The sequence below is a fragment of the Osmerus mordax genome, chromosome 23 (assembly GCF_038355195.1).
Source record: "Osmerus mordax isolate fOsmMor3 chromosome 23, fOsmMor3.pri, whole genome shotgun sequence".
Classification (NCBI taxonomy): domain Eukaryota; kingdom Metazoa; phylum Chordata; class Actinopteri; order Osmeriformes; family Osmeridae; genus Osmerus; species Osmerus mordax.
In genome coordinates, this window is record NC_090072.1 from 4,713,414 (window position 1) to 4,732,026 (window position 18,613).

Sequence of the window (18,613 nt, forward strand, 5' to 3'; positions counted from 1 at the left end):
ACGCGTGTGCGTGGAAGTTAAACAGAGGAGGGTAGAAGAGGTGGACCACAGTTCTGGAAAGGTCTAATCCTCCACTCTACAGGTTGAACACACGACTTGGAGTCGTTCTCTTTCTCACGGTAAGGTTTCAAAAAAGAGATAAAAGTATGAGAAGATCAAATACAAATCAACGAATGATTCTCCAGAAATAAAGGAAAATGTGCAGGAATTTCGGATTCTGGAAACTGCTAGCTACCGGTACCTAGTACAATCAACAACTGCAACAGATCATTTTAAGTGAGTCATTTTTCGGGACAGTCGCTAGATGCATAGCTCACTGATCAGTAACCTTTACCTCAACCTTGACCGGTCGTTTCACGCTAATGAACCCTACAGCCATTCCCATCATTCTACCCGGGTAAAAGGAGATAGAACCACGACCCTGTCCTGAGCCACCCCTTCTACGCGCTGGAAAGCTAGCTGGTGACATTGTCATCGTATATCTCCAACTCTCTGGATGTGACAACAAGGCCACCAGTCAACTTCATGCACCCTGGCTGTCGAAGAATCTCTGAAATGCGCGTTATGGAAAACTGTGTATTGCTGCCCTGCTCTAATATTACAAATATGGCCATGTGCTGGACAGCGTGTCAAGTTTTGGGAAAGGGGGATATGTGTGTGTCTGTGTGTGTAGATTCCAAAGGGGTGTTTGTGAAGGGGGGGCCGCAGGTATCACTATCACATTGTGGTGGCGGGAGGGAGGGAGGGAGGGAGGGAGGGAGGGAGGGAGGGAGGGAGGGAGGGAGGGAGGGAGGGAGGGAGGGAGGGAGGGAGGGAGGGAGGGAGGGAGGGAGGGAGGGAGGGAGGGAGGGAGGGAGGGAGGGAGGGGGGGAGCTTCTCAGGACGGGGTGTGGGGATAGGCAAGGGAGGTGACCTTCCCCACTTGACCGGACAAGAGTGAGGTCATCTTCCAACAAGGTTCCAAGCCCCCCTTTCATCAATACCTTACCTCAACCCAAGTCAAACTCCCCCCTTCCCAAAGCTCTTCTTCCCCCCCCCTCTTCATTTCTGTCAACTTGAACCATCTAGTAAGAGAGAAGGACTTCTCGTCCTCTCGACTAGCAGGTGTGGGGACAGTCATAGAAGTTCTCCTCCGTACACATGACTCAGTTTTGGTCACGCTGTTCCAGTTCATCATACCAGTCCCTGACCAGTCTTTCCCGTCATGCTTTCCAGTCACAGTTTAAAAAGACCAGGATGACACTCGTCACATGACCGGATAATCCCATCTCACTGGCCAAAAATGGTCACGGTGGCGATCATGTGACAGGTGTGACGGCTTCCTCCAGCCGTCTGCCGTTCTTCTGATTTTCCTCGGTTTTTGCCGCAGGATGGCGGGCCGGGGTGAGGATGTCGTTATGCTTGATGGGGTTCACCTGGGCATGGTGTTTGCCTTTAAAAGCTTAAAAGCTGGGGTTTCTCGTACTTCAGGGAGATCTCGCACCGGGCGGCACTTTGGTTGAATTGTGGCTCTTGGATTCTTGCGTTTCTACACCCTGCAACGCTTTGACGACCCATTCATCCACCATTTGCTTGGTGCCGTGACTGACTGGTGTCTGTCCTGTGAATGAGGATCCTTGGAAAGGATCTGGGAGGTTAGGGTACGGACTGCCACCCGTAAGCAGACGACAAACCTCCTCAACCCGCCCTCTCGCGACCACAGCGGTACATAGCAGCCTTTGAAATCCTGGGCGGGCGACGAGGGGCCAAAAACAACTTGAGGCTTTTGGCTGGTGAAAGACTCTTCTCTCTGCCCTTATAAAGTCAGAGGGTAAAACACCCGCCTTTGGTCGGAGCGACGCTCACGCACGCACGCACGCACTCACGCGGTCACACGCGCGCACCGCTGTCTCTTCCTCCCCCTCGCTCTTTCTCGGTCCCACACACGCAGACACACTCTCCACTAGGCCTCTGGGATCTTAAACTGGCCCTTAAGCGTCCAAAACAACTGCCCCCTGAGGCCCCCCCTCCCTCCCCACCCCCTGCTCCGGCGTGCAGAGATGCCCCCCAGGACCAAGGGCGATGGTATAACCATTTCTCACACCCCCTACGACTATAGGGGTTCAAAATGACTCCTGGTGCGCACACACACACACACACACACACAGACAGCTCCCTCATGAACAAACACAGGCAGACTGAGGTGCGCAGCACACAACACACACAAAATAGAATGTGTGTGAAAACTAAGACGGCGCTGATTGCCAGTGGGCACAAGGATCAGTGCAGGTCAGCCCCCCTGTAAGATGCTGTCAATCACTCTGGGATATGCAGCTCCATGTTTGCCCATTGTCTCTCTCTCTCTCTCCCTCTCTCTCCCTTCCTCTCCCTCTCTCTCTCTCTCTTTCTGTTTGTCTCTGTCTCTCTTTCTCTGACTGTCTGTTTCTCACCCTGTCTCTCTCTTTCATTGCTGGGACCGCAGTAGACTGCAGCTCATTAAGTTGTTAATGGCCTCTAAATATTTTTACTTTGAGGTTTATAGGAGCGTATAAGCTCCTATGAACCATGAGGCCGTTAGCGCCCCCCTCACCTGCCCCCTCCCTGCTCCCCTGCTCTCCTCCCCGGCCAGCAGTGGACCAGGGAACACCAGACAGCAGGACGCAGTGCAGGGAACTAAACCGACTCAGACGTTCAGTACCCAGAACCCAGAACCTGGAACCTACGTCTGGAAGCAGCTTTCGAGCCTTGCCGTCGACGTCGGTGAGCTGTGGTGGACGAGCGTGCGGTGTGAGGGTGCGACGGAGGCGAGCGGCCCTACCTCCACACTCTCGTTGACCTCGATGCCCCCGTCGTTGTCGTCGTCCAGCTGCTTGTGGATCTGGTGCAGCGCCTCCAGGCTGAAGCGGTCGGCGTCGCCCATGCATGGCGGCCTCACCGTCCGACACGGGTCTGCCGGGGGGGTGGGGGGGTGGGGGATTAGAAGGTCAAAGGTCAAACTCAGGTCAAGGTTAGCCGAAACGCCGTACAGGCTGCGAGCGTTTGTCAACAGCTGCAGCAATGGGAGGACGCAGACGTTGATTTCAAATCATTCTGCGCAATCTTCAAAGCATATGCATGCATTCATACCAAATGGGTAGGATCTAATAATGAGAACATTACACAACAACATTTCAAGAACACAGACTTCAAACGCAGTTCCGAAGTCACCCGTTCCGATTCCTCAAATACACAGACTGCTCGAGACTCGGCTACTGGGATTCAGGGGTTCGTGAGGGTTTACGCATTACCCCGTGCCAAGCCTTCCCGTGCCCCCAGACCCCCGTCATCTCGCTGCAGTGTTTCCATTCGCCTGTCTGGTATGTTGTTGTCATTCCCCTCACGGTTCCCACCGACCACACTGTGTCTGTTTGTATCCAGGAGAATCCCTCTCCCGGCAAATGAGCCCATCACTCCAGCGGGCTTCCCTTCCCCAGCAGCCCTGAGCTGGCTACGCTCCAAAACGCTGCGTGGGAGAGGAAACCGCCACAGGAGTGGAGCGGACGCACCATCGAGGGGGCGCGCGTGCGCAGAGAAACCCAGGAGCTCCACAGAGCGCCACGGGCCGACGTCCCACGCAGACAAGACACACACAGACAAAACCCAACCTGTGCACAGACCTTCACACACACACACACGTGCAGCCACTCGCACGGACAGACGGGTACACGCGCTGCACAGACGCAGAGCTAGACCGATGTCAGGTTATGACATGCACAGCTGTTGTGTACTGGGGCTGGTCGCTTTTCTTAATCCAGGCCAAATCTCGAGATCTGCCCAGACAAAAGCCACTGACTCCTCAGGGAGGGGGTCTAGGGTAAGACCATGCTGTCTCGACAACACACCCATACAAGGTACAGTATCCCACTGTAGGAATCCAGTGGGCATTGTACTGTCACAAAACTCACAAAGACACGCAGTCTCGTGAGATTGTTCCAGACTGTTTCACTCAAATACTCAACGAGCGATGGAAGAATTGCATTCGAAACCTTTGCATCCATCTACCCATTTGGTCCGACCATCGACGGAGCCGAGATGTCAAACAATATCCAGTACTGTCATTCTCACATACATAGTCACATACAGGGTCGGTGTACTCAGTTACTGGTCCTGAAATAGACAGTGGGGTGTGGCTCATTTGCCCGTCCGTGTTGGGTTTTTGATGTGGGATCTGTTTTCTGAAACAAGACTTGACACGTTAGCTAGAGTTTCCTCCCCCGGTCGTGTGAATGCTAACTGAGACCACTGATTGGACCACGGGCCCTGGCTAAATTCAAGGGCGGGAGACACTGGGGGAAAAAGTCCTGCTTAATTGGTGAATGCTTGACTGGGACCTACAGAGCATTAGTGACAGGAGCGAATGAGGGGGCTGTGCATCTGAGGTGGATTGGAAGCCGTTCGTCCAGTGTCCACCCTGTCCAACCTGATGCTTGTTACGCAATCTATTTGTTTAGCAGACATGTGTGCCAAAGAGATTTACATCATTCCTAATTTACATGCCCCATTTGGATGAGTGGTTGATTGCTTAAGCAGGTACACGATACAAGGTGCCACATGCATTTCACATAGGAAACATGGATCAGTGTATTAGCTACGTGGTCTCTTTGTGGTCCCAATATCAATGTATTGCTGTTAACTTGTTACCACAAAGACAGAAAGCACAACTTGGTTGCCATATGTGAATTCTCTCTCTTTCTGTCATTTTTTTTCTATGATGGTACCGCACTTACCCTACTTAGCACTTTCAAACAAAATTCATGAGGTGCATTCTATGACAAAAAACAAAACAAATATCAAAAGTGTTCTGAGGAGGAATAGTTTGGGATTCTGACAGCTATCAGGAGAGCTTCCTGGTGAGACACAAACTATAAAGAAGAAAAGCTAAATTCACACAGTTTTCTTCACAGATGTCATCTTCTCTGTCTGTGTGGGACAGTTTTCAGTGAGTAGCAAACGCTACAATGGGGAACTTTGGAACAGGAAGTGACCCTCAGTGACACAGCCTTCCGGGGAACACGCGTTGAATAAAAACACTTGCCGGAGTAAGACCCAAAAGAGGATCAAAATAGAGTGCTGTTTGATATTAATAGAACACTGGGCTGCCAGTTGTCAGGAAGTGGCTTATCTTGTAAAACCCAACAATGGCAAAGGGTCTCTCTTCCCCTCACACACCAAACACAGACACTCATGCTGAACCACAGGCACACTTTCTCAGATACATGCACACACACACACACACACACAAACACACACACACTTCAATTAAAACAGATAGTTGAGGCCAGCACTTCTCAAAATACTTTTCAACTAAATCTTGGCATGTTTATTTCTTGTCACTGCGTGCCTACAAAGGGCCGCAAGCGTGGGACATCTAACCACACTTCATAGGCCTCTCTATTCTGAGCCTCTTGTCTCGCACAGTGACATGTGAGTAAAGGAGTGATTTGTGATTTTGCGCAGGATGAAAAACGAGGACGATATCAGTGCTGGTGGGTGGGCGAGCGGGGGAGATCTCCTGCGTTGGTGTGAGGCCGCTCTTGATGTGACGTATCGCCATGGTAATAAGTCCTTTCAAGAATCTGTGGCCTGGTCGTGAGTACCTGTGGGTCTGGATACCGTAACACTTTTAGATCACATTGGCAAGCTTACTCTGGCAAACCTTTTTGAAGATACATTAGGGTATTGGGCTACGGATGGCTGAATACGATTCCACTAAGCGCCTTTGATAGGCACCCCTAACGAGAGACTGACAATGCATGTGTGAAAAAAGAACACACACGTTAAAACATGGGCCCTGAACATAGCAGATGAACAGACAGACACACACACACAAACATGCACTCTGTCCCTCTGGTGAGAGTGAATGGATGTACTGTGTGTGGTGAGATGACGAGAGGGGAGAGCCGGGACAGACAGGGGGATCAGACAGAAATACGAACAAACTCCACGCGCAGAAATAGACATCACCTCCCTAAAAAAGCAACGTGAGTCCATGTCTCGTTTCGCTCCAGGATTCTCAACCTGGCACATCTGAAATGATCTCAGCAGATGTGAGTAAACACAGTACTGCGCACAAGTCTTAGGCACCCCATATTGTTTCCATTGATCTCTGTCTTATCTATTCCGTTTTTCACCTTCTGTATTTGTGCAGCAGAGTAAAAAGTCTAATTTGGTTTTTAATTTCATTATTTCTTAAAGCATATTTTGCTTTTATTTTGTATTATTTATTGTGCGTAAGACTTTTGCACAGTACTGTATGTGAGCTCATTTGACCTTTAACCATTCAGGATTCTCATTTTTAATCCAGTAATAGCTTTCCCAACCACCCTTTAATATGAGCAAAACAGAGGAATGGAACATTTAGGACTACGTCTGCATGACCTAATCCCTTCACCCAAGACTAAATCCCATTGAATAATCTTGCAATCAAACAGGGACCTAAATCAAACTGAGGACGGAGCAAACCGGTCACGGTCATATTAATGCAACAAAAGCCTGTGTGAGTAGGGTTACGGACGTGACGTCAAGGACAGAGAAACTAGTTCCTCCCCATCAACTATGTGCATGTGACAGGGTCATAACTCAAGCAGGCAGGCCACTAATAAAGGCAAGTAAATAGAGAGGCTCAAGAGTTTACTATTTCAGTTCATCAGCAGCTATTAAGACACAAATATCATTAGCCATGCCGCCTGCTGGCTAGTGAGGACAGAGAGAAGAGAGAGAGAGGGGCAGTGAAAGAGAGAGAGAGAGAGAGAGAGAGGGGGGGGGGAGTAGAGAGGGGCATGGTGCAGAGGAAGAGGGGGCGGGAAGAAAGAGAAAAGTGGAGAGAGAGAGAGAGAGAGAGAGAGAGAGAGAGAGAGCGAGAGAGAGAGAGAGCGAGAGAGAGAGAGAGAGAGAGAGAGAGAGAGAGAGGGGGGAAAGAGGGAAGACGGACGAGGGTTAAGAGAGAGTGAACAGGATACTCAAATGTATGTATGTCCCTCTGTACTTGCACAAGCTCTTTAAAATCAAGAGGTGTGTGTGTCACATACTGCAATATACGCCCTTCCCTCCACTTAACCATATCATTCACACACTTGAACACACTTGACTGTTGGGGCCTCGTTCGATGTTCAGATCGAACATCGAAGAAAGGTTGTCTGAGATTATGATATTTCATGAATTGCCGACTGATTATCTCGTTCGAAAATTCAAGACGGGGGTACTCCTTACAAACATCTATGTGTTCGATAGCTAGTTCGTAGCGAGTGCTATTTCCTCTGGTTTTCTCGTTTTTTTGGTGTTCCTGTTAATAGGTGTTTGAGTTACTGCTGCAGTGACACACAGACGCCCTTTACCCAGGATGGCCTTGGGGCATGGCCGGGGCATGTGTCAGGCGTGTGGTGTTACATGCGAAGCATCAATTGGCAGAAACAAAAGCAGCTGGGGATGTGGTGACACAGCATGACTGCTCACACACACACCTTTTGACGTGCACATCAATATCAAGTCCGCAATGTCATACAGTCCCACTGAATCTCACAGAATCACATAGACATTCACACCTGCGCCAACAACGCTGACATAACACAACATTGACACGCTATCTCTCTCTCATGCACGCGTACCCAACTCTTGTTTCCCAAAACAGCGGTTGGCATTTCTTTTAAATACACACCGGCCCAAACGCAAGCCGCATTTCTCGAGTGCCAATCACACAGTCTATGGGTCACGTGTCTCACGTAAAACACAAGCCTCCGGCCATGCCCGGCTCAAACACACACAGACGGCCTCGTCATCTATAGGACTTTCAGAACTTATGGAGTCTGACTGTTTTGACTGAGCGCATAGACACCAGGCTCTACCACCCAAAAAAATCTCTTTGTTAAGTAATACATGACGTCATAGACAAGTCCCAGAAACTTGGATATTCTCCTCATCAGCCCTTTACTTCCCCCATCAGTCCCTTTGATCCATCAGCAGTGCCATCGAGCTCTGTAGGGGGCACCGGTATAATCCATTGCTTAGCCGACAGCCCAGTGTGGTGGGCCATTACAAGCGAGAGCAGAGAAGAAGGGAAACGCATGTGGCCTCACCAGCTTCTAGAACAGAAGGACGGAAAAGAAACTTCCAGAAAAGGAGACGGACCTGGCGCCCTGGACACCCTGGAATGCTTGGATCACCGCCCGAACGGGAGACAGATGTGACGTGTGCAGCCAGAGAGAAAAAGGTGGAGGGTTGGAGGGGGGGATTAAAGGTTGAGCGCTTGGTTAATTAGCTGCCTGGGCTTCCTCTAATGCTCCTCTGGTCAACATGTCTCAAGTTGTTTTTGTGGCCTGGAGAGTCGCAACCTTCTCAGCCCACATGCATGGCATCGTAAGCATAAGAGACAGACGGAGAGAAACCACACCTAGAAACCAGGATACCATTACAAGTATCAGGAAAAGGATTGAGAAAGAGAAACCAGAAAAACTGGGTTTTAAGCCTTACACTATGCTGTATAAGCTGGCCTGGATCGAATAGACAGCTGATGCATCGAGCTGAGAAATGGGTTTAGCTGCTTCCTTGTGTGCAGTCAGGCCTTGGGCAGGAGGAGCCTGTGAAACAGCATGGAGGGTCATGGATCTTCCGCTGAACCCATGAGAAAGATCAGAGCGTGATGGAAATGGCCTAGAGACCGTAATCCCCTTGATCCATTCCCCCGTTTCATGCAATGGTACGATCCAGGACCCTTGGCAGGGGCCTGGAGGGATGTATCTGGTCACAACCGCGGCTCCATTTGGTGGTTCCATTAGTTAATGCTATAGAATCAATACCATTACTTTTTTGACGTACGTAATTAATATTTTCTTGCAGTACTAATGGGAACTTTGTATGAGACTTTATTAACGCTCACCGAATCCTTTACCGCTGTCATGAGAATATGGCCTGGACAGAACATAAATGCATTGTGGAGACATGGCACATTACGTAATTGGCAAGGACTTGAAGAGAAGGATATCCTAGTGTGACACTCACACCTGAACCACGCTCAACCTGTATGGAACGTGCTGAAACCTTTATTGTATGCACAGCAAGTACAACGCTCAGGTAACACACAGATGAGTGATAAGAAATCAATCTGTGTATCTGGTATCAACTGTCTCTTTAGCGAGAACCTCTCACTTTTGTAGATGACTACTGAGGATGTCTTGGCGAGACAGCGGACGGCTGCGCTGGTTTATCTAACTTTCCTCACCTCAGCTGATCTCCCGTGTGCGTGTTCAGACATCCTGTTGGGCAGGAAACAACCACTCAGTGGATGTGATGTTTCCTCCTCTCAGCAGCCAGTGCTAGCATTCCATCATGCTCCATACAAAACGAAGAGCATGTGTTGAAATAACACGTTCAATTCAAGAAATTCATTGTAGAAAGAAGTCGTGGCAAAAAAAATTGACACAATGTGTCGCATCCACAATGGGAGTCAGGTGGCTGAGCAGTTAGGGAATTGGGCTAGTAATCCGAAGGTTGCTTGTTCGATTCCCGGCCGTGCCAAATTGACGTTGTGTCCTTGGGCAAGGCACTTCACCCTACTTTCCTCGGGGGGAATGTCCCTGTACCAACTGTAAGTCGCTCTGGATAAGAGCGTCTGCTAAATGACTAAATGTAATGTGCGCCCTGGTCAAGTGCGTGTTCCCGCCTAGGCTAAGGCCTTACCGCAGGGGCCTGGGTTCGAATTGAATCTGAATATATGGGAAATGAAAGAGATCTTTGGCTTTAATGTTTATAACATGTATGTATTCATTGATTCACACATCTGCCAAAATCATGGCAATTTTTTATCTAGATGAATTAATTACAAACATGTATTCAATTCGATTATGCTTTACAGCCCTACAAATTACCCTTACCTACCTTAAAATACTTTTGCTACTGATGAATTGGCAAGGATGAGACTTGAGAACTCATGTAACATGAGGATGCATATCTCACTGGTCTGCTCACCCAAGGATGAACAGGAAACAGATGCCCCCTTATCTGTATCAAAGACTCCTGGAGACAACATGTCAACCTGTTGAGTGACATAAAACAGAGGCTTTTAGAGTAGACACCCTTCCAAAAGTATCATGGTGATGACTGGCGCATAACCTGGGGGAGCGACTGTATGGCACTACACCCTGAAGGGAAACACAACTGCAAACGGGGTCCACATTCCTCCGAACCTGTTCCCCATTAGAAAGAGAAGAAGTCGAAAGCAAAAGAAAGGTTGTTCTTTTGCTACGACTGGGTCCTTTGATTTGAAATCCAAGCCAGCTTCGTTTGGGACCAGGATCAAGGGGTAGGCTAAGTGGCTCTTGAGAACGCACCTGTCAGGTCCGGACACACACCGCCAAAGCAACGCCAAAATGGATTACCACTGGGCTCATCACCGCCCACTTTACCCACAATGCCCCTGGGTCACCCCAGGTATGTGACCTTTTGATTTGACTTCCAAGAGATTTGCTTCCTCAATGACAATGCAAAACTGTCTGGAAGGGAGATTCCAAGAATCCTAGATAGTGCAGTCCTCGTGCCCTTGATACCCTTGATGCCCGTGATGCAGCCAGTGATTATGATGTTGGTTAGTTGATTCTGTGTTAGCTTAATGATGCACAACAGCAGGTTGATTCAACATTATTCCAGCAGTCATCACTGCTCATCTGACCTTATGTGGGCTGTAATAGCGATAAGAAAGTTTGCTTCAAAGTAACAGTATGCCCCATAAAACTCCCCTATTGAAATGTCATCCCGCAAATCCTTATAGTCTATATAGGGCTAAACCATAAAATTGTAATAACATTACAGATTCTACTCATTTTTGTTATTTTGATTCTGGGGGTGTCATGTCCGGTGGACATCCCTACATCCCAACATCCCTACTTTAAACATTTAAACTTTCAAACAGTATCACGTGTGAATGTTTGGATGAGCCATTTGCATGTGCAAGAATTAACTATACGTATCCATGGCTACATCCCTTGGTGCATGGTCATATTTTTAGGCCTGTTTCTTTTTCACAAACAGCTTAACCAAACAACGTCAGTCATGGCACTACCCAGTTCTTGGATCCTTCATACAGTGCCTAGTCCTTGAGATAATTGAATCTCAAAAAACGTTGTACAAATAGACCGTGATTCATTACAGTTAGATTGGCAGAAAAGGCAAAGGGGTTCAAACATGCAAAATACAGCCGATACAGCCCCTTCATTCTGCCAGTCTGCGTGTGAGTGTGTGCGCGTGTGTGCATGTTTGCCTGCATGTGCATTTGATGCTCAGCCTTCCAGAGTGTGTGTAAGCATAGCGGCGCTACATGAGACACGGTGGGGGGTGGGGGGGGGACTGGGCCGTGAGCATGCCGAAGAAATCCACACTGCTCGCTGTCCTTACCCCCCGTGTCCCTTCCCTGGCTCTGTCCTCACACCCCTCCCGGCCACGTCACGTGCCCCCGTCAAAGGTTGGGAAAGTCCCTGAATTCAGAGAGGTGCTTCACTTATGTTTTCATCCCATCATCCACCTGTACTGCTCTTCGTGGTTGGTTGCGGAAATCGTGGCATACTCTACGCACCCAGATATATCTGCTTTTGCTCTAGCCCCAGTCAACATTTGACTGAATTTACATGGGGAGTTGCTGGAAGTTGGTTTCTTCAACGCTGGTTGACTCCATTTTGTACAATATCATCAACAGTTTCAGTGACATTGTGTTCACTTCTTGTCTTATGGCTGGATGTGGTACTGTGAAACACACTACTGTGACCTACTACTTCCTGTGTCTTCACAGAAACCTAACTTTTGCTTACGGCCAAGTCATGTCTGCAGTGAGTCCACGTCACACAATGAGACCTACATTCGTATTAAGCCTCAGTGAATATACTGTATCATTTGGCATTTCATTGTGATTCCCACTGCCAAAAGCCCAGTCATGTGTAACCCTAACCCACGTTTCTGTGTTTCTGTGAAGGGTCTTCCCGAAATTGTCCTGAAATTCTCTCCTTACAATAGAAACCCACCGGCTATCGCTGTGATGTGTGTATAATCACGGAAATGAGCGTTTGACAAGGGTACATCTGTTTACCAATTGACTGTAAATGCCTTGCCTTGGGAACATGAAGGTTGGTAGCGGAGCCTGTGTGGAGCACGCGTGTCCTTCAGAAGCAGTCGTCGGGCACAAAGGCAGGCACAGTCGGGGGCCGTGCCGCCGCCAACTCTGGGATCAACACCTTTCAGCGTGGTACTGGGGGGGACAACAAAGCCCACAAAGCCGGCTGATAGGCCAGTTCCGCTGGGGCAGCTGCTGATAGGCCACTTGCAGCAGGAAGTAGGGTACAGCTGGCCACAGTGACCTAGATCTCCCGAGGGGCGCCTCTCTCTGCGTAAACAGAGGAGCTACCGAGGATAAGCTGGTCGGTTTGTTGTAATGATTAGACGTGGCGGAGGGTAGAGATGGAGGGCTTGGTTAACACACGAGGTACCAATGAATGTCGCTACAGTTCAATTCGTTCTCAGGATAAATATGCCTGAACCCATGTTAGAAGTCTATAAACATCTTTATTATGCCCGGGCCAGGACGCGTCAGGACATGCTAATTAAGGGGCAAGCAAACAGAATAATGATTCAGAGAACAGATGTAGGTTAAGTGCTCATGATTCATAGCTATCTAGTTCCAGTGTCACTGGCATAACCACGATGCCATGTTGAGGAGGCCATATTTGGTGGTCTGATTGAGACAAAAGAGGCCATGTACCGCAGGCTACAGTTACCAGTCTGAGAGACAAGGAGCGCTTTCAGATCAGGCACTGAACGAGGTGGTTTGTTTAATATGCAGTTGTTGTTGACTATCAAACCTAATAGTATATTAGGTTTGTATAATACTATATTTCAAACGCCTGGGTTAAGAAAAACATGTCCATGTACATGATAGTAACATGGAGAGATGAGCATATGTAATTTCCCTTGGTCACAGTGTTGAGTGATTAAGGACAGCAGCCCCCCACAAAAGTAAGCCATTACAAGTCCCACCAACTCTGCTGCGGGGTCAGGTCCTTCCTGTTGCCGTGACGGCGTATCCCAACTATGAGGAACACTCGGAACCCGTGACCGTGTCACCGTCGAGTCAATCGCAAGCCGGATTCCACCGACGCAGTTCCGACGCGGCGGAAAAAAAACGGAAAAACTCTGGCGTCTCTTTAATCGGAAAACATTACAGGAGCTTTATAAATACACCGCCGGTGTGTGTGTGTGTGCGTGTGTTCCAGTGCAGTCCCCCACCGGCCCTATTAGGGAGGATCACATCCCCAAATCCCTGTGGTTGAGATCGGATGCAGCTGTCTGAAGGACGGTAGACAGGCTGACCAACCGAGCGACGTGCCATCCTAGGCCAGCATCGCACCAAGCTTACTTCAGAGGTGAAACACTAACTGAATGAACTCTGGAGCCATGGGGATAGTGTGTTTGCGATACACTGAAAGCACACCATCTGGTCATAGATATTACAGAAAATGGGTTTCGTACAGAAAAGTGTCAACCCCTGATTTGTGAATTGTTTTCCCAGGCTCAACGGTTTTGTTCGTTTTAAGCACCAGTCAGACTCTGGGAGACAAGACTAGTGGGATGTGGTGGAGAGTTGGGGGTGGACTCTGGATTGCTTTTCCAAGGTCTATTGTCATGTCCCCGACAAGAGCTTTGGTTCCATTTGATGAATTTCACACCACTAGGAATCCACTTCCGTAGGTCTGAATAACTTGTTAGAGGCCTGTCCGGTGATTGGAACAATTCAGGACGGGGTGTTCCTTTCTAGGAGAGAGGGAAAACCGGAGGGTTGTTTGTTTGAAGCTGGGAGCTAAATACACAGAGCTGTGAATTTAAAAAGCACTTCGCGTTTAGTCCTCCCTCTTTGTCACTTGCAACCCTGGACTGAACTCTTAACTCACCCTTAAACCCAAGGGCTGTAGCAGGGGCCTGCTTTTTGTCAAGTGGGCCACATTCGGTCTAAAGAAGGAAAATAGGAACCCAAGATATTTTCAAAGGAGCAAAGTGTCCCAAAATGCAAAACTTGTCATGAAATGCAAATGTCAGCTTCACTCTCATCCCATCAGCACTTCAGAGCAAAGTCAACAAGCACTTGGAACAAAGGCAAATGTTTACTTTGCTTTTCAAACAGATCATCGTATTAATGCAGGGACTCTGTACTGAGAGATAGCCATATCAATGCAGATCTGGGCTTGGTATACTTAGCTACAAAACACAGAACAGGGTGAGTGGCCTTTCTCTAAACCCACAAATAACAAGCTTTTAGTGGACTTCAGTAACCATATTGAGGAATGCATGGTGTCAACACGAATCTTTTAAAACCATGCTTTTTTATTTTTTTATTATTATTCATGTTTAACTAATTACATGAATATGAAACATTCATTTCCTGGGGCACTGTACTCAAATGTGCTAGTTGTATGATCAGTGGTGTTACATAACCAAGACTTATGTGGAACATCAGGAATCACTTTCTTCCTGAGAACGATCATCTTGCAGGAGCGGAGCATCACTTGATAACTGCCATGTTCCTGTTGTCCAGACGGTAGCGTTTGTTTGTTTCAACGCTGAAAAAACTAAATACACAGCACTGTGGGAACGACCACGCACACACTGTCCCTCAAGCAAGTACACTCACCAACCACAGGGTGATTCATTATACAAAACTTGGTCTATTGATAAAAAAAAATAAAAAAACATTGACACAAGTTGTAGCGATACCTGTAGCAGTGGCCCACCATTTGTCTATGAGAATTACATGGCTGCAGGGTTGTCTAGTTTCCCAGACACAAAAATGGCCCAGGCTATTATACTATTTGTAGATTGTATTCAAACACGAGTTTCAATAGCTTCCACCCTCACTTGCCTTCTTCCAGGTTTGATGTTGGGTTCTATAACTTTTAAATACACCCAAATACAATGCTGCTGCCATGTACTTCATTATAAATAAAGTAGGTCAGGTTAGGATAACCATATCAATAGAGAGAAATCTCACTTGGGGTGACAAGTACCCGTGGCCACAACCTCAAAACTAACTATGCTCAGAAGCATGGAACCTCCCATCAGCAGATAGCTCTGACCACACCATAACCACAGCCGTTTGGAGGATTCTCACTATCATCTCGCAGTGTGCCAGAACAAGCACATTGCATTCTCCTTGTTCCAGTCACGACGGGGCTACATTTATGAGGACATGGGCCGTTCTCCCACGCCCCCCTTCAAGCAACACTTCAGTACATCCCCCTCTTTCTTCCCCCTCTTCTCCCTTTCCGTTCCAACATCTTCCCTCCCTCCTTCGCTTCCAGGCCTGTTCCTTTGAACAGCGACGTCAGAGCGGGGTCCCTTGGCCAGATGGTTTCGAAACAACACAGGCACCAAATGGTCAACCCTGCTTCCTACTCGCCCAAGCGACCAAACACCCAACCCCCCGCAGCCCAGCGTGAGATGGGTCGAACCCGTGACCTTCCCCTAACTACCGCAGTCTGTGATACTCATCTGCAGACAGGAAATTCCTTCATTATTGAGTTGCCGGCCAGAAGCCTTAAGATGCCAAGGACCAGCTTTTACGTACTGGGCCACACACACTTATGCCTGGAGGCACAGACACTCAAACATACACCCATCACACCATCAGGAATGCCTGCGAGTCTACAGACATGAACAGTACTGAAGTATATACTATCCAAAAATATGACCCTTTATAACAATCCTGTAATACCATCTTCAATACCCCTTCATTCCGATAACACCACGTTAACACAAATGTGCACTACCCTAAGTGCAATCAAGCAACTGCCCCCCCACTCCCTCTCACACACACAGTCACACTCTTCACATACACAGGCACCCAGTGTGAAAGGCAGATGACATTTCCACATGGCCAGATGGGGACATGGCTTATACCGTCAAGTCCATTGACACTGCAGTAACCCCTCGAGCTAAAAGGTTTCTAAGCATACAAAATGACCCTGACAGAGAACATGGATTCCCTGAGATCATCACAATGTGTAGTCGAAGGAAAAGGGCAAGCATGCTCGCATCGCCAATCAATTTAGATACCACTTTATTTTAAGAGGCAAGTTTGTGGTTGTAAACAGCCAGCCATTAATGTATAACAACTGTCTAAATTAAGAATTTATTGCCTTCTAAAATAGCTCAGCCAGATGTATAGGATGGGTGGGATGAGGTAGAGAACAGAATGTCTGTGTTCATTAGACAAGGTGGCCTAATGTCTTCCCAACTACAATGCAACCACAACTAATGTTTACATGACCAATATACTTTAGGACGCTTTTAGCGAGTCCAGAAGCAGGTCAGTCGGCCATCCATGTCCAGTGTCACTCAAATGTAGGGTAGCACATTGAGCGTTGACATACTATACACTCTCTATGTATGTGGCAGCAGTGACTGATATTTTCATTGAAAATATGTATTTTCATAAACACTTTGATCAATCTGTAAAACAATTAATTTCGTTCTGACATTAAAATGACATGTGTTACCGCTAGTTGTGTTTTAAATGGTATTTAATAAACAGTGGTTCCCCATATACAGGTACACATGCATCTGGCTATTGACACCATGTGGGCTATCAGTTCCAAGGCGACATTGAGTCCACCTATGGCCTACTGCAGTTCATAGGTTTAAGACCATCAATGGATTAAGAGTCCTTGGTCTTAAAGGGAATACCAGGGTTAGGCATTGCCTTTATAAATGTCCCCCAGTTTGTGTTTTTAAGTTAATGTGATTCATTGGATGGTTGGGTTGTGCTTGGCCTGGCTGAGTCTGTGAACATACCGGTTTGTGAACCTCAATTTCCACTAATTGCATTCAAAAATGCCAGAAAAAAAGTGGCGCAATGACAGCATAACCTGTAATCGTTAGGTCACGGGGCAAAAAAGTTGAACGTTACAGACAAGCACATTTACAGTAAAGGATGCTCCCACCGTTTCGGACATTCCAATGGGAGGCATTCAGAATTCCAGTCATGCCGGCATTCCTTAGCAATGTATGAAAAAAAGGTGACTGACGACGCAAGCACGACTCCTGCCTCGTATCAGTTTCCGGAAAGCACTACGCAGGGCATTCCTCTGTATATTCTCTGAAAAAAAGTTAGCCTAGGGGTAAACATGCGTAAATAATAGGCAACAGTGTATCCAACGTGGGAAACCTTACCTGTAGTTGCCACAATTGCGGCATTAGACGTATGGCTCGACAGATCATTCGAGTAACCGCTTTCCAATCCAAGTACCGCAGAGATGACGAGTCCACGTAGCAATAGTAGCATTGCATGAGTCAAGAAAGTCATCGTGAAGAAACCTAATTATTATATCTCGTGTGATTGGATGGGGTTCTGATATGCTTCCCAAGAAGAAAAACTGTTCGGGTTTCTGCTATGTGCAAAACAATGTACGCTGTTGCCAAAATTGCATTTTGGGAAGAAAATCACGAATGTGTCGAGTCACAAGTAGGCTAAAGAACGTCAGATACAACAGTTAGCTATATCAAATGACTTCAACCGCAGTAAGATTGACTGTGTTGTAAAAAAAAATGAAACTCAGTTTAAGAGTATTTTCTAAATAAACGTTTGATGCTATTATTTGTTTATAATATAGCCATTTAATACTATAAATAATGAACGTCAACACATCTGAATAATTCTTTAAATTAGAATTTAAGACTAAATAGGCTATATCGCCTAAAGATTTAATCAGTAGCCTAGGCAATGAGTGACAGTGAAGTAGCCTAGACTGTCAAGCGATTTCCCTTAAGCGCTTGATATTAGAGGTATAGAATAAATCGGTAGCTTATGGTTGAACTTTTAAGAAAAAAAGTGGAAAATATTATGTTCTCTCTCGAAGCAAACCCACAGCCCCAAAGGCCAGCTTGTTGTAAAAAATAAAAAATGTACCCCCTGCGACTCAAGTGCAATATCCGATCCTTGAATGAGTTAAGACAAAATATAGTCACTGTACTTCCACGTACAGCATGCAGATATCGGTGTTTCCTTCGGCATATTGAACAGGCAGTCACAGAGGTCCGCCTCTTCAAATGTAAGTAGAAAATCCACTATGCATAAAAAAGAATTAGCAGCAATTCTCTCGTCCTTCCAATCCCTCCGACGGGCACTTTACCCAAACGACAGCCGCCCACGACGTTCACCCACTTTTTCTAATGAAGTTGATGTCAGGGTTCCATGTCTTCGCTAGATAATGTAGACTACATGTGTTTGTAGCTACTGTCGTATCAACTGCTGGCCGGCTTATGCAGAAGTAGATCCTTGGGGCGGAAGTAAGTATGCAAATAATTTGACATCAGGGACTGTATGCTGTCCCTACGCGCAAGGCATTTGCGCGGGGATGTTGTAACAATGATTCGTCTGATTCACCGGGGATGTCTCCGTGGTCACTTTGTATCGCATCCAAAGAATTCCACGCCTCAGACACAGGCAACCGATCGCTTTTTTACTCGTACATTTACCCGGCGAGGACCTGGTCTGTCTGGAGGATAAACTGCATCCAAAGCAGAGGAATTCTCTTCAGAAACTTCGGGGGGGTTGTCTCATTATAATGCC

The 18,613-nt window shown here is 47.3% G+C and overlaps 1 protein-coding gene across 5 annotated transcripts in view; it reads right to left on the reverse strand.

Annotated features, from left to right (window-relative positions):
- The window catches only part of stim2b (stromal interaction molecule 2b), a 26,598-nt gene extending 8,019 nt beyond the window's left edge, over positions 1-18,579 (reverse strand). For 2 of the 5 annotated variants that reach the window (XM_067261349.1, XM_067261353.1), the window contains exons 1-2: positions 17,215-18,579; positions 2,798-2,928 (exon numbers count right to left, since the gene is read on the reverse strand). In XM_067261349.1, coding sequence (XP_067117450.1) covers positions 2,798-2,928; positions 17,215-17,347 — 264 coding nt within the window. In that variant the 5' untranslated portion in view covers positions 17,348-18,579. Of the gene's footprint in view, positions 1-2,702; positions 2,929-9,232; positions 9,244-17,214 lie in introns of those variants that run through there. The other 3 variants (XM_067261350.1, XM_067261351.1, XM_067261352.1) reach the window with 3 other exon arrangements.
- Positions 18,580-18,613: the final 34 nt, after the last annotated feature.